The sequence below is a fragment of the Vigna unguiculata genome, chromosome 1 (genome assembly GCF_004118075.2).
Source record: "Vigna unguiculata cultivar IT97K-499-35 chromosome 1, ASM411807v1, whole genome shotgun sequence".
Lineage (NCBI taxonomy): Eukaryota > Viridiplantae > Streptophyta > Magnoliopsida > Fabales > Fabaceae > Vigna > Vigna unguiculata.
In genome coordinates, this window is record NC_040279.1 from 1,514,501 (window position 1) to 1,531,116 (window position 16,616).

The window sequence follows — 16,616 nt, forward strand, 5'->3', positions numbered from 1 at the left end:
ACATATCAGTCCAAATATGAAGTTGAGAGAGAACAATGCATAGAAGTGTACATAGAAAATGTCACTAAAATTTGTGGTTTAAAATATTCTTAAAGAAACCATTGCCAACCCATTTATTGATATGTATTTTATTTTAATATGTTGTTCCTATAAACATCCTTACAAGGAGATAGACTCGCTCTGGCTATAATCTCCGTAGGGCATCGATAAGAGTCAAGGTGTCCATACATTGTTCATCAAGTATTCACCGAAAGATAAATTTACTCTGCCCTTGGTCTATATTGATGATTTGATTGTTGTAGGAGATGATGAACATGAAAAACAAACCTTGAGAGAAAAGCTTGTTGTTCAGTTTGAGAGGAATGATCTAGTAGAATTAAAATACTTCCATGGGATAAAAACAACTTACTTGAAGAAAGGCATCTTTATCTCCTAAAGAAATTATGTTTTGATCTTCTCAAAGAAACAAGTAAGATTAATTGCAAGGCCAACTCTATTATGAATAATTTTTGACAAACAAGTCTCTCTGGATAAATATTCTCTATATTCAGATTTGTTGTGTTTTTGAAATGAAGCACTACATGGTCCTTTTATAGGCCTCTGGACATGATCCTTCAACTACATTCATTAAATATAACCACTACCTAACTCACAATTAATGAACTTTATTGCATGCTTAATGAATGCTAGACCCACTCTCAACCTTATGCATTCTCCTAGACAATTATAACAACTTCCAACTATCCACATTTAAGTTTATCTAACAATAAGGGCCAATATCAAAAACTCTTGGGAAAAGCTCATTTACGTAACCCACACCAAACCTAATATCCTATTTTATGAGTATAGTTAGTCAATTCATGAATGATCTAAAGGAGAGACATTTGCAAGCCATGAATACATCCTGCGATATTTGGACATAGGTCCAAGAAAGGGATTATTGTTTAAGAGGAATGAAAAATAAAAATTGGAGCTGTATATTGATGGAAAATATGCAGGATCTGTGTTATATAGGAAATCCACCTTGGTATATTACATGTTCTAGTGTGAAAATTGATGATTTGGAGAAGTAAAAAAACAAAATATTGTTACAAGGTCTAGTATAGAGGTTGAATTCCGAGCTATGAATTGTTATGGCTGAGAATTAGTCTAAATGATCTTACAATGGAAAATGAAGAGTTTATAATTCATTATGATAAGAAATTAGTTATTAGCATTGTTCATAATTCAATTCAGCATGATAGGACTAAACAAAGATAAATAGATCCACACTTTATTAAAGAAAAATTGGATTGATGTCTTATCACTACTTCTTATCTCCCATATGAGCTGAAGTTAGTATATTTGTTTACAAAAAGTCTTTCCACCGAACGATCTCATATCTCATACAAGTTAGGAATTATAGATATTCATTCACCAACTTGAGGATGAGTTTATTAGTAGGATATTAAGTGACCCATTAGAAGATTCTAAAAATCTCTTTATAATCAATACTTAGAACTATCTATATATAACGGCTGATTAATCTCTCATTAAGATTAATCATTTTCAAGTACTGGCATATAATTTTGTGTTTTATGCACATTGGTCATGATTTATATTTTTGTTGATATATTAAGTTACACAAAATTCACTACAGATTAATTAGGTTTAATAGGCACACCAAGCAATTCGAGTTCAATCTCCCTTTCATGTTTGACTTGAAAATGCTTCGAGATTGGAAATAGTAACTGTCACAAACTGAAAACCTGATGATTGTTTTGGGGGAAAAACCTTAACATTTGACACCATACATTTTATTATGGATGAAACTAAATGCATCCATAATAATATTTCATCCCAAAAGATAAAATCCATCAGAACTGGGTAACCATGTTCTATCACAAAACAACCACTCTAACAAGTGGAAACTTTATTCGTCTAAAGGAACTAAACTGAAATATTGTCCCTTATTTCAGCTATATACTATGCCTAGCATCTAAGAATTGAGCAACCCTCATTGGATTTTGATATTTCTATTGCTTCACCATCACTAGTTGACTCATCATGAGAATTATACGAGCCTGAGCTACTTAGAGAGATGCTCTGAATTGGAGGAGATGGTGGCTGTCTTAAATTCATGTGCATCATCTGACTTATGCTATTACTATCTATGGATTCTGAACTCTGAGTTGGTGATTCATCTTCAAACTTGGTGGATTCCTTCATTTCATCTTCAGATTCATCAGAGTCTGATGCACTATAATTCGAATCTGATCTTGCTGGGGAGTAATCTGTTAAGATGCTGTCACATGTTCTGCCTTCCACAATGTCAGTTAAAGCATCAACAACCTGTAGTAACAAATATGAAGTCAAGTGAAATAAAAAAGCATCACCTTAGAATCTGCTCATGCATTTTATCAAGTTGAACATGAATGTTAGGAAAAACAATATATTATTGTTTTTCATTTAATCTAGCACTGTCTCTAACATGGTCTTCACCGTTGGACATGTTCAAATTTGTTCAAAGCTTATAAGTAATATAAAAAGAAGACAATTTCCAAAATTGTAGCCTACCTGAATCATATTTAGTCTCCTTTGAGGTTCTCTGCTTAGACATTTCTCAGCTATTCGAACCATCCAAAATAGTTGATGGACATCATGAGCCTTAATGATCCTTTCATCAATTAAATCTGGATAGTTCCTCTCTTTTAAAAGTGGCCTTGCCTGCAAGAAATTTTCTTTTGGATATTAATTGACAAACTAATTAGGATACTTAGTCATGTCTATTTATCAGAGTGTTGGAGTTAAAACCCGTAAATCAGTCCCAACACTTGTATAAAGTCAAAATATAAATAACATTATCAATAGTAGTTGATTGTGTTTGTTAGAACTGTGCTTTAAGCCTAACTCAATCCCACAAAATCAGATTGTAAGGTGAGGATTGCACCCACTTATATATTGTGAAGTGGTCTTATCTCTTGTCTATGTGGGACTTCCAACACACCCCCTCACGCCGAGGTATATTCATCTCGTGCGTGGGACAAAAAATTAGTGGGTGGTACGTTAACAACCTAATATCGGGTGGAACAAAATGTCTAAGAAAGTTCGCTAGGATAAGCTCTAACATGGTATCAGAGCCAAATTAGAGCCTATCCTAGCGAACTTTCTTGAACATTCTGTTCTACCCGATATCGGGCTGTTAATGGACCACCCACTAATTTCTTGTCACACCACGAGATGAATATACCTCGGCGTGAGGGGGTGTGTTGGAAGTCCTACCTCGGCGTGAGGGGGTGTGTTGGAAGTCCCACATCGACTAGAGATAAGGCCACTTCACTATATATAAGTGGGTGCAATCCTTATCTTACAAGCCGGTTTTGTGGGATTAAGTTAGACTTAAAGCCCACTTCTAACCGTGTTCATGTACTTAAAAGTCAACTTAAAAAATACAAATTGGAAGAACTGGCTACCAATTCTGCCTAAATAGTGTCTTAAATGATTGGAAAAAAAGATTCAAAAGGGACTAAGATTTTAGCATATCCGTGAAATTTATTTGAATCATGTGGATGCCTTGAAGAGCTGAGGTAGTACTGAAAATTAAGATACTTTGAAATTTCATAGCCTTTAGATTCTTACCCATCCCACAAGACTTCTTCCTCCAAGTCTTTTATCTGTAGTTCTCATGCCTGTTATTAGCTGTAGTAGAACCACTCCAAAAGAGTATACATCTGTTTTGCTTGACACTTTTCCATGTTCTGCATATTCTGGTGCCAAATACCCCAAAGTTCCAACAACTTCGGTTGAGTGTATCGAGTTTTCATTTTGACTTCTTGCTAATCCAAAGTCTCCTATCTAAAAAGTCCACCAGGAAAGAAAAAAAATTTAGTTTCAATCAAGCTCAGTTTCTTAATGGAATTAATTGCTATTTGCAAATTTGAATATATGTCATTTTAGCTAGCACCATGAGTGAAATATGTGTAGATTCAGGACTTGGTGTATTACCAATGGTCGATGATCATGTGTTATAAGGATATTGTTTGGTCTCACATCTCTGTGTATCATTTTATTCTTGTGCAAGTATAATAAGCCTTTGGCAGCTCCAATTGCTATATTGATCCTATCTTCCCAACTAAGAGGTGACCGAGAATGTTCTACATCAATTTAACAAAAGTTAGTCTCTTATAAGATGTTGTATCAAGAAGAACATAAGAAGAAACAAAAAATCCTGATTTCGTACCTGATAGATGTTGATCAAGTGAGCCATTGCAAACATATTCATACACAAGAAGCCTATTAGTTCCTTCTGAGCATGAACCTAGCAGCACAACCACATTCTCATGTCTTGCTTTGCTAAGTAAATTTACTTCAGACTTAAACTCCTTCTCTCCTTGGAAGCCTGCATTTTTATGTTGCTTAACAGCAATCTTCATTCCATTAAGCAGTCCTTTGTAGACAGATCCAAATCCCCCTTCTGACAGAAAGTTACTGGGAGAAAATCCTTTTGTAGCAGCAAAGAGCTCTGCATAAGTGAAATCTATCTGAAATCCAACTTTTGGTCGTCGATTATTGCACACAGAACAGAGTGGATTTGTAAATTCTTCCTCCATATGAGATTTTTCATTACTTCCACCGTGTTTCTCTTTTTCATTTACTTCCAATTGGTTCATTTCTTCATTCTCTGAAATGTGAAATAGTGATCGGTTCCCTGCTGTTTCTTGTTCTATATTTGAATAGAAATTTCCCTCTTGGTATTGATGACCATACCGGAAGCTTCCAAAACTATAATTGGAGATTTCTGTACTCCACTGGCTTGAGGCTCCAGTTGATGTCAACATATCACTTGATGAAGACCTGGACACTGCTTGATGTAGCATTGATCACAGTCAGGTGTACCATTTAATCATCAAAAAGAGATATATAGGATTTAAGTAGTACCACACATCATTGAACTAATGGAGATTGTACTCAAGTTCTTTAGCTCTTTTATTGAGCAGTGAATGTAGCAAACGTTTGTTAATGTGACTATTACCCTAACAAGGATGAACTTTTATCATAATTTTTGTTTGCAAGATTCTCGAGTGAAAATTGTATATTCAATCAATATTGTTATGCCAAAAAAATACTCACTCTGAAGAGAACGTTCTTCCTCTTCACTTCCTGGAAACATTTCTTTATAGCTTACATTTTCTTGCCTGTCAACAAGTGATTTGGTGCTGGATGTTGATTTTGGATCTTTCAATCTTTCAATTGAATTGTCACTTGTTATCCTATACATGCCACAAGGATGCCGGCGCATCAAATACTTCATATCTTTGTGGATCTGTCTGCAGTGAGGCAAAATGCTATAACTTTAGTACAGTTTATATAAATAACATTGCATAAGTGGTCTATGGATAGTTTGATACCATAAGCTAGTTTCTGTTTTTGTTAGAGAAACTATTTCTCCTTAACAGTGGCCTTAAATTAGCAGTTGTGCAAGGTTCAGCTTAAAATACATCTGCATAACTGAGTTATGAAAAGATTAAAAATAATGGAAGATCCTATATTTTGGTTCTAGACATCATCTTTTTCTGCTCAGAGTGGGAATTTTTTGTACATTTTGTGTTTGTTCAGTGAACATGTCCAATTCCATCTTAAGTTTGTTTTCGATCAAGGAAAAAGGATATGGAACACACCTAAATAAAATCAAACTTGTGGCCTGAAAATCCTTGGCAGCAGTTGAGGCAACTTCTGCAGTAGGACCTACAAGCACTTCAATTTGGAATCCAATCTGTGAAACATCATTCCAAAGAAAAGTTTCATTAACATTTTCTCCTTAAATACTGTGTAAAGGTATGTTCAGTTTATAGGTAAGATTATTATTTATACAGGAAATCATGAATAGAACATTCATCGTATTGATGTTAATACATCACAAAAATATGTATAAATTTTCTTCTCTACTTCTTGTCAAATCCCATTTCTAACTGTGTTAAGTGTTAGCTATACTTGTTTGATGTTTCAGTGGTGGATGTTAAGTATATGGATTGTGCTAACCTCATTCAATTTACAGTAGTTGGAAATCTCCTTGATGTTCTCGTTCATGAGATATTCTTTCTTTTTTTTGGTATGCCATTTTGCAATTATTTTTTGGTTTGTTGAAATCATCATTGAACTGGAATCAACTCTGACCATGTAACCCACTAAAGAGAAGAAAAGTGAAAAAGAAGTCAGCAACATCAACTACAATTAGTAAGTAAAATCACTTATTCAGAATTTGACTTTTCTTTAAGTTTTTTATTTCATATCCTTGTTTCTCCCTCTCTTCTTTATCAGATTAATGACCCCTTTGGTTAGAAGAAAAGAAATGAAGAGAAATAAAATGGATAAAAATAGAAAAGGTGAATGAAAATAGCTGTGAAGTAGACTAAAAATAAGAGTGAAAATCAACTTTTGATCTCTCTCATTTCTGAAAACTGTGAAAGTTTTAAGAGAAACTGAACAAAATAGCTGTCAAGGTTTTAAGAGGAATACTGAACAAATGGAATAAAATCAAATCAGTGAAATAGGTAAATGATGGGTGTATATAGAAGGGAGAATTCATTGGGGAAAACAACACCAATGAGACCTGAGCCAATCCATATAAGAAATTGACACCACTTTCAACCCAAAACGTTAAGAGAATGGATTTATGGGTCTTAATCCTTATATGGTGCTCAACTTTCTCGTTTCTTTCCAATGTGCTTGCATTCTCAAAGTAAAAACATGGTATGAAAACAAAATATGGATCCTACAACTTTTGACCTCTCTACTTTATTTCCTTTCAAATCCTTTCTTTAACTTTCTACTTTCCTTAAACCAAATAAGGCAAGGGACAAAGAAATTATAGTGAATTCTTACTAGGCTTTCTTGGAAGAAAAGAAAACATACTGGGACTGCTAATCCAATCAAGGATAGCAACAATTATAAGCTGATCTCCAGCTTTAACAGAAAACTTTTCCAGGGCTCCAAGGATAGCTTTTGAACTAACATCTCTTGATGCATCCTGGATCACCACTACCCTCTGAGTTTCTGCACTCATCGTTTTTCTGCTTCAAACACTTCCTCTTTAAGTTTCAACAAGTTTTTAGACACAAAAAAAAAAAAAAGGTGTGTAGAAATTTTTATGTGGAGCTGTACATTTCCTAGACCAGAGGATCTAACACTAAATGCTAAGCATTGCTTCAAACTTTTCCCAAATATTTGTTATATATGAAACAGTGAAAAGAAAATCATCAGCTACTAAGTATAAGGGATTGATATTATATATATACAATAAGGATTTGATATATTAGAACAAACAGAGTGAAGAGAACAAAGGGTTTTAGGAAAACTATAAAGGAACATATTTGTATATTGTAATTCTATAAAAACATAAATAATAGGGGACCTCTGAGATCAAACACATTGAATATCAAATTCTCCAAACTTATTCTTTCTCTGACACATGTTGATACTTATAGAGAAAAGTGAGTTAAAACAAAATTCCAAAGGATAAGGGTAGTGGTGATCAATGCATCAGAGCTCAAGAGAGTGTTAGCAGTAGCAGAGAATATTATTAGCATATCCATTGAAGAGGCCCTGAATCATTTTCCAATTAATGAGAAACAAGGAGAATTTATTAGCCTAATTTGAGAATATTATATTCTTTTTCATATACTTTTATGCATCATTCATTGAAGAAGTTTTGTACACATTGCTGAACTCAAAAACAGGAAGAAAGAGCTTATAGTGTGGTGGATTAACCTATGCTGTGACAAGAAATGTAGCATTGTTGGTAAGAGATTTGTTTAATATTGCTGGTTCTGTCTCTGAGTACAGAGTGATTGAGACTTTGCACGTGTAAGAGCCGGACAAGGCAAAGTAATTCATTAAAAATTGAATGAACAGAATTATTATATAGCTAGTTGTTGTGTGATTAGGTCATCATCATGTCCTGCCAAATCTTTTTGTGCTGTTAATTTTAAGACAGACCAATTCGGCATGGACACTATCATTTCATAGTGTATTTTAAGGTTTCATTATACTTTTGTCTTCAAAATTAAGCATGGATTCTATTTTAATATCTTAAACTTAAAACAAGAAATTATTTTAGTCTTGAAAATGAAGTTTAATCCTTTAAAATTGTTGTTTAAAGATTAACAATAATTTATAAAAAACATCATCCTTTAAATTTAATGTTATAAGTACTAATAAACTTTTTTTCAATTATGGTACTAAATTGTGATATATGGTAACAATATTGGCCTATCCATTTCTTATTTAGTTTGCAAAAAGAGAGATTGGAGTGGATTAATCTATATAAGACTTAAAATTAATAGGTATGGTCTCCTTTAAATTTTCTTTTTAGTTTAAATATATTTGGAGTATCTAAATTTGAATATAAAATTCAATTTTTTTTATTTCCTGACCAACAATCTTAAATATTCTTGCATATTAAAAAATGTTTTAAACTAACCTTTGAACTATATTTAAATTTTTTTTAATTTATAGATACAAATATATCAAAATTTAAAATAAAAAAATATTTAAATTTTACGGTAAAGGTTATCAAAATCTAAAAACTAAAAACCTATTTAACCATTCCTTGATATCACCTGCATCTAGAACCTTCGACCTTCGATTCGCGCTCTCTGGACTCGTTTTCGCGTTAACCGCCATATATCTCTTGCTACCTAAATGCGTGAATTACAAGGGAAAACCCTAATCCCCTTCGGAACGACTTTGAATTTTTTTTTTATTATTTTTCTTTTTGTTCTATAGAGATTGAAGTAGGGATGTCAACGGGACGGGTAGAATATGGGTAGTAGCTCCCTCGTACTCTACCTGCTAGATAAATATCTATCCCATATCTGTACCCTTATTCATCGGGTATCCATTATGTGGGTATCTGCCTATTTTTTTCATATCCGCGGGTATCTACGGTACCCACGGATATTTGCAAAATTATTTAAAAAATAAATATTTAATCATAAATTTAAATAAAATGCGTCACTGTCATAAATTTTAAATAAAGTTCAAATAAACTCAAGTTGATACAAGTCCAAATAATTGTAAAAGTAAATATAAAATGACGTTGAACACAATGAAAATTTTTTTAATTAGTGTTTTGATCAACAAACTCACTCCCTCCGATGGATTTCTGAAAAATAAACAAAATAAACAAATAATAAACTTCACTTATTTTAATTTCATCATTTGACAACAAGCATATCATAAACGTTATTGTCTATGTGAGGTTTGATGTATATGCCCAATTTCAAATAAAGGAAAGAGAATAATGTCAAGGGGTGTAAGTTTAGCGGGTACAGGTATCCACAGGTACGAATACTATGATACCCGTACTCGCCCCGTTAACATGCGGGTATAAAAAATACCTGTACCCGCGAGTATTGGGTATCAATTTTTAATATCCATTTTCTACCTATTGCGGGTTTTATCCGCGGATACCTGCGGGTACGAATTTTTTTGACATCCCTAAATTGAAGGGGGAAACAAAGAGGCACTAGTGCAGGAAAGAGATTATGCCGCGGTTATTTTGACTTTTTGGCTTCGATTTTACACCCGAGGTATATGCAGGCGAGGTAAAAAAAACATGTTTATGCCTCAGTTATGAACCGAGGCATATGCGAGGGTTACTACCTCGGTTCTAGAGGGAACCGAGGCCTAATGTGCATCACAGATTTAAAAAAAAAAAGTATTTTCTGATCCAATAACAGCATCACAGGTAGCCATGATCCTTGTACACACACCTACACCAATCACAGTGTGCCACATCATCATCTTCAACCTTCTCCCAAATCAGAAACCCTAGCCACCATTCAAACCCTAAATGCCGCCAGTGTGTCATGACCACCATCTTCGACCACCGCATCACGCCGGAACAACTTCACGACGCCTTCATTCATCTCGCCAGCGACGCAGAACACCCTCTCTTCACTATCATATATGAACGGAAACATCCCACGGCTAACCATCGTGAGCCAAATCGCGACTTCGACACACACATCGACGTTCAAAACCCATAGAAGAGTTTTACAATTTGAAAAAGGAGAAGTACATACCTACAAGCGAGATTGAATGACGACAATGGAGGCGGTTTTGCAACCTCTGCGATGACAACAATGGAGGAGGCTCGCGTGACGGAGGAGGCTCGTTCAACGGTGGACCGGCGGTGGAGAGACGAAACTGCTACTACGTGGAAGAAGGAACCTTTGCGATCTGGAACAATGGCGTTCGAAAATGGAAGAGAGAAAAATGGCTGCTGCTCCATGCGAAGAAGATGAACAGTGGCACGATTTATTTTAAACCCTAAGAAGGCTTATTGCCTCGGTTGATTTTAAACCGAGGCATAAACATCTATCTGCCTCCGTTAGATGTGACCCGAGGCGTATTCCACTTGAAAAGTAATCAAATATGCCTCGGTTAAAATAGACCCGAGGCATAAACATCTATCTGCCTCGGTTAGAATTGACCCAAGGCATAAAAGTCTGCCACCAATTTAAAAATATCAATGTAGCGAGAAAAATAAAAATTTTAGGGAGTTTATGCCTCGGTTCTAAGTACAACCGAGGCATAAAAGTTTGAAAAAATTACAAAAGTGCCACCGCGTCTTCATATGCCTCGTTTGGAAGTGAACCAAGGCATATAGGGCGTTGTAAAAACCCCATTATGCACTAGTGAGGATTATAATCGAAACCCTAGAAATTTAGGAAGAGGCGTTGATGATTGATAGAGAGATTGAAGGGAGAAACGAAATGAATGGGTGGTGTGAAGAGAAAGAAGACCAAGGGTGAAAAAAAATACTCCCAAAAAATCTAAAATATAAGAAAACAATGACCTCTGGATATTACCCAAATATCCCAACCTAAACGATTGACACTTGTCCATTTTACAGGTTTTTTGGTCAATTACCCGTGTCCTGAAGAAGTTTTCCGTGTTTTAAAAACTTGAATCAGTATTTTACTGTTATACCCTTCTTGCCCAGCTTCCTTTTCATTTTTTGTTTGAGTTAAAATTCCTGTCTAGCTTCCTTTTCGTCATTTGACTTTTCCCGCCTCTGGGATTGTTGGGTGGAGGGAATATTGTGCACTAAGTTGATGGATGTTCCATCCGTTAATAAATGTTAGGTCAGAGTTGGATTGTTATAATTTTTTATTTTGTAAGGGTGTTCTTGCGTGGTTCCTTTCTCCAGATTTCCTACCTTTGTAAAGGTATGTCATTTCCATTCTTTAGTTTTCACTACATCGAAGATTTTAGTTTTCGGTTGTTCTTTCTTCTGGGTTTCCTCAGTTTTCTAGGTATGACATTTATGTATCAAAACTTTCTTTGCTTTTTGTTCCGGTCATCTTAAGTTGTTATTTCGTATTTGGGTTTTATGGGTTGATCTTCATTTCAAATAAAGTAGTGCTGGGTGGTTCTGTTGTCTGCACTCCTTCTTCTTCGTTCCCCTAGTTTCCTTAGGTATGTCATTTTTTGTTTGTTTGTGTGTTTGAGTTTTTGGTTGGATTCTCTATCTCAGTTGTTTTGAGACCATTTTAGATTTCGCGTTTGTGTTTTCTGAGTTTCGTACGTTGGTGTTTGGTGCTTGGTTTTGTATGTTTTACCAAATATGTATTTTAATATTATTTTTTTCCTATGTTCTTTCATGTTTTCTTCTATTAAAAAGAAGATCGTAGATTTTTGAAGATCCAAAACGAAGTTCTCAAGTAGAAGGATGAAAAATCATTATTAAGAGATTTTATTTTTAAAAGGTTTGCTTTTGATTATTTTTCCATTTTTTGAGTTTGATTTTAACCATTTTTGTTTTGTGAGCCAACCCATCCTCCTGGTGGTGTTCCAATGGTGTTCCTCACATGTGGGTCTACGAGGTTAAACTTGAAGGATCTATTGTTGGGTTTTCTGTTCATGGAAGTTGTATTTTTTTTCCTTTTTAATGGTTTGGTTTTTTTATGTATTTAGGTTGAAGTTCTTTTCTGATAACTTAAATTAGTATTCAAGACCATTTAATAGCATGGAAAACATAAAATTATTTAAGACCATTTAATGCAATAACTTACTCTTTCATGATTTTGTTGTATTCATTATGAGCATATTTCTTCTTTCTTCATTGTTCATTGCTCCTAAATCTTTCTTATTCTTCTTCTGCAAGTCCTTTTAAAGAGGTTTACTCATATTTCTCTTTCCTATTAAAAGGTATGATCTATATGTTTCAGTTTCCATTTTAAAGATATTGTTTTTTACTTTTATAGTTGCTTCTTCCGGATGTCCTTTTACAAGGGTTTACTCATTTTGTTTCCAGCTTGTAGAGTCAGCTGCTAGGCAATTGAATCAAAGAACCATACAATGATCTCTTTCAAGAGGATCTCATCAAACGACTTGAATATGAGCTCTCTGGTGACTTTGAGGTACACAAAATTGACATTGATAATTTCATAAACAAACTTCTTATTGATGTGAACTTGGTATATATATATATATATATATATATATATATATATATATTGGTTGCTTTACTTAATTTTTTTATGTTTAAAGTTTAAAATTAATGAAGTTGATATGACTCTTCCTGTAACCACTAAATATAGTCTTTACTTATTTCAATCTTTACTATATTTCAAGTATTCGAAATCAGGTTGTTGAAGAAGTGTTTTACCAAGTAAGATGCAACAATGTAAGATTTAAAATATATTTGTACTTTTGTGGTAGGAGACTTCCAGATAGGGACAAGACCAAAGATGTAAGAACAATATGATTTCGTGTCTCAAGTTTCATTTCAATACTTCAACTTGGTAGTCTAAAGCATGCACTTGAGTTTACTTAAGCTACTATAGTACATGAGTTGAGGGTAGTATCATTCCTAATTATGAAGCATCATTAAGAAATTGAGAAATACCTTTTGGTAATCGTGAGCACCAACTAACATGATGTAGTTATTTTGTTTTAAAAGGGGCACTAGACAAGATTTTATAGAACACATTTTCATTACAGAAAAATCACTTTTGGTTATGCTTATATCTTTGTTACAAAGGCTTTGGTTGAACATTAACATGCTATACTGTCAAGAAAGAAAGTGAACTTACATAATTCAAAAAGTGATTATTGTTAAAGAAACTCAAGCTAAAATCATGTTAACAATGCTATTAAGTTGTATTTAGTCAAATATAATAAAGAAAAATAAAGTATTTCTATATGTGTTATAATAATTTTTTTCAAGTGCACAGTTTTTATTATCATGTGCCTTCCATATAGTTTGGTTCTTATTTATTTGTTAAATGAAAAAGTTTCTTTTTCATCCCTAATTTGACATGTTGTTCCGACAAGAGCAGATGTTGGCATCTCAAAAGGTTAGTTGCATAAGGAGCATTTCTTATCTCACTTTCCACAGTCTTAAATAGATGCCAAATTGGTATTATATGACTCATCCACTGAAGAAAAAAGTTTGTCAAGCCAATATGGCTTGGTTGGACTCGAAAAAATTGATAAAAAGTGTTTTCCTATGTTGTGGTCCTTACTGTTAATAATCATGACTTTCAAGTTTAAATATATGTTGTCATAAGCTTGATATTTCATTGTATGGTTTGTCATATGTCACAAATGGCACTTCTCATTGCATGCATAACCAGAGGTTTAAAGGTTCTCTTCGACACTTGGATTGGTGCCAGAGCTAATCCAAAAGTGCACTAATATGGACCTATTTTTATTTTACTTTCTTATTAGACAACAATTTTTTTCAAATAATATTGTTGATTGATCAACATCTAAAGCTAAATAAGGTAACTAGAGGGTATATGTTATGTTTACTAGAAGGTAACTAGAGTTGTTTAATGCAAATGCATATTTAGATAGGTTAACATGACATTTTGTTTTACTTTTGGCAGAATATTGATGTGGATTTCAGATATTTTTTAGGGTTGTTTTGTTACAAGTAACTTAACAATGATTTAAAGCTGTAAATTCTTTTTTATTTTGGATAAATAAAATACATTTTAGGATCATATCATTTTTATGGGAGATTTTAGTGAGCGTCCTCTTAATGTTTTCTAAATTTAAATAACAATATGTTTCTATATGTTTCTGTTATTGGATTTCCTTACAACCCCTGATTTAGTATTGCTCATGCACTTTGTTTAGGTCTTGCATCTTGGCTTGAAGTTGAGGATCCCATTCTTGTGGATTCTGATATGATAAGCACAAAGATGATGCAACCACATCAATTGAATCTTAGTTACTTACATGTCTAACTGAAACTGTAAAAGTATAACTTAGATTTATGAAAAAATTATGATAGGAATTATGGGCCAAGAGTAGATATCTGAAGTGTTGGAGTAATTCTATACATCTTACATTGCATTGTAAATTACAAAAGGTTCATATGCATTGCATTGCATTCTAAGAGCCCATTTTTTAAATATACTTTTGCTGGATGGAATTACTTCAGGAATGTATTTGTTTGGATTGTGTTTAGAAGATTAATTTTATGGTGACTTAAATTGTTGACAGTATAGTTATAATGATGATACTTCTGGTATTTGTGCTCATGATGTAGTTATTTTGTTTTAAAAGGGCACTGGACAAGACTTTATAAAAAACACATTTTAAAAGGGGCATTGTTGGTTATGCTGGTATCTTGGATACAAAGACTTTTGTATAAAAAAGGATTAACATTGTATGGTATAAATTAGGAATTTAAATAATTTATGCGTTATATTAGGTTTTAAGCCGAAAAATAAAATCTTAATAGGACTCTAACAAATACTAACAATTGGTTGAGTGTTATATTATGGTTTGAGTCAACACTATTCTCTAAATCAAAAGTTAACAATGCAACATAATTGTATTTTTTATTGGTCATTTTTTCTTCTTATTATTAGTATTGTTATTATAATTATTATCAGTATTAATGGTCTTATTAAAAAAATTAGTGCTTTTATTTTATATGGGACCAAAGTTCATAATAGTAAATTTTAACTGTATAATACTATTTTTTTTATATATTAATTATTATATAATTTTGTAATATGACACAAACAAATTCATATGTGAATATATAATTAAAAAAAACATATAGACTCGTGCGTAGGCTCCCAAAGATATAGACTCCCAAAGATAATATTTATCCAGAAACAGTTTACTTTTTACATTTTTCATGTTTATTTGGTTCTTAATTTTTTGTTTATTTTTATTGATTTATATTTAGACACAATGAAACCCTACACAACTTTCAATGAAAATTTAAATTTATCACTGCATTAGAAATCTAAATTTATCATTGCTCAATAAACCCTCCACAACTTCCAATGAAAATATATTTAAATGTATTTGCATAACGTCTAAATAATGAATACGAACTTTGAATAAACATTTGTATAATTTTTTGTAATTATTATTTTCACTCCTCCAAATAATCATCATTGCACCACTGGTCTTGATAATTGAACCGCTCCATTAATTTGAACTGCTCGGAATAAACGTTCTGATGATTTAATTGATTGGGATTCAAATATTAAAATAATCCATTAATCTCTCTCGACTCTTGATATCTGAATATGGTGCACGTTTGTATAAATATTTTTTCATTATTATTTGCACTGTTCAAGATAATCATCATTGCACTGGTCCAGATATTTCAACGGCTCCATTTATTGTTTAATCTCCAACACCTTTTCATGATTCAACTTATTCGGATTAAAATATTCAAAAGATATATTTACTTCTCTTCACATCTCACACTTCATTTATATCTTTCATCTAAAACTTCTCTTCTCTGTTTGATCATATATATATATATATATATATATATATATATATATATATATATAATTATTATTATTATTTTATTATTAATTATAATTATAATTATTGTCATCATCAACTATAATTATAATTATATTTTTAACAACTATAGTTATTATACATATCACCGATAAATTATTATGTCAATTTTATAATTTAACGCAAACAAATTTATATCCAAATATTATTGGATAATCATAATATTTTCATTTTAAACAAAAATAAATAAAATGTGTTTACACATCAAGAATTGGTTATTATAAATTTAATATTTACATTGATAACAACATCTGCATTTATTTTTATTTAAAAATTTCAACATTAATCTTACATTATGTTTGCATTTTTGTTTAAGTTGATTATTCATGTGTGGGCATTACTTTTGCACGAGAACAAAGTTCTCAATATTTCTATATTTAATTTTAACAACAATATGTACATATGCATTTCATTTCAATATAATATATAACTCAATGTACATTTTTTTTCTTCTAAATTCATATGTCAATCTTTCAATATTCTTTTTCTTTTAAACTCTCTATATCTATATGTGCTTAAACAACATTTTTTGACTAGCATTATGGTCTAGACTCTGGTATTCTTCTACCATATTTCTTCTACATTGACAAACTTACTGAGGAACCAGAGAAAGGTATAAGCTTTTCTTGCTCTGTCCGATCTTTTCTGCTTTTACCATATGTAATTACTTTTCGTTTGTAATTTTGATTTTTTAAACATGTTGAATCATAGTTGTCTTTAAAAAATCTTTCATTTTATTATTAATTAATAATTATTTTATTTTATTTTTACTCTTAATTATG

The 16,616-nt window shown here is 32.3% G+C and overlaps 1 protein-coding gene and 1 long non-coding RNA gene across 2 annotated transcripts; both read right to left on the minus strand.

Moving 5' to 3' along the window:
* Window positions 1–65: 65 nt before the first annotated feature.
* LOC114172510 lies at window positions 66–554 on the minus strand. The gene is made up of 2 exons (XR_003602143.1): window positions 410–554; window positions 66–327 (listed from the first exon to the last, which is right to left on the minus strand). It is a non-coding gene; the product is annotated as an uncharacterized LOC114172510 (long non-coding RNA).
* Window positions 555–1,928: 1,374 nt separating this feature from the next.
* LOC114172612 (probable serine/threonine-protein kinase PBL23) lies at window positions 1,929–5,296 on the minus strand. The gene is made up of 6 exons (XM_028056979.1): window positions 5,110–5,296; window positions 4,220–4,840; window positions 3,985–4,133; window positions 3,619–3,834; window positions 2,557–2,706; window positions 1,929–2,331 (listed from the first exon to the last, which is right to left on the minus strand). The coding sequence occupies exons 1-6, from the start codon at window positions 5,288–5,290 to the stop codon at window positions 1,972–1,974; spliced, it is 1,677 nt and encodes a 558-aa protein (XP_027912780.1). The 5' UTR covers window positions 5,291–5,296; the 3' UTR covers window positions 1,929–1,971.
* Between the last annotated feature and the right edge of the window lie 11,320 nt (window positions 5,297–16,616).

Coding starts and splice junctions, on each gene's coding strand:
- LOC114172612 (XM_028056979.1), bottom strand. CDS start 5,290: ATGAAGTATTTGATGCGCCGGCATCCTTGTGGCATGTATAGGATAACA. Junction 4,841..5,109: donor GGAAGAACGTTCTCTTCAGA/GTGAGTATTTTT, acceptor TACATCAAGCAG/TGTCCAGGTCTTCATCAAGT. Junction 2,707..3,618: donor GAAGAAGTCTTGTGGGATGG/GTAAGAATCTAA, acceptor AATTTCTTGCAG/GCAAGGCCACTTTTAAAAGA.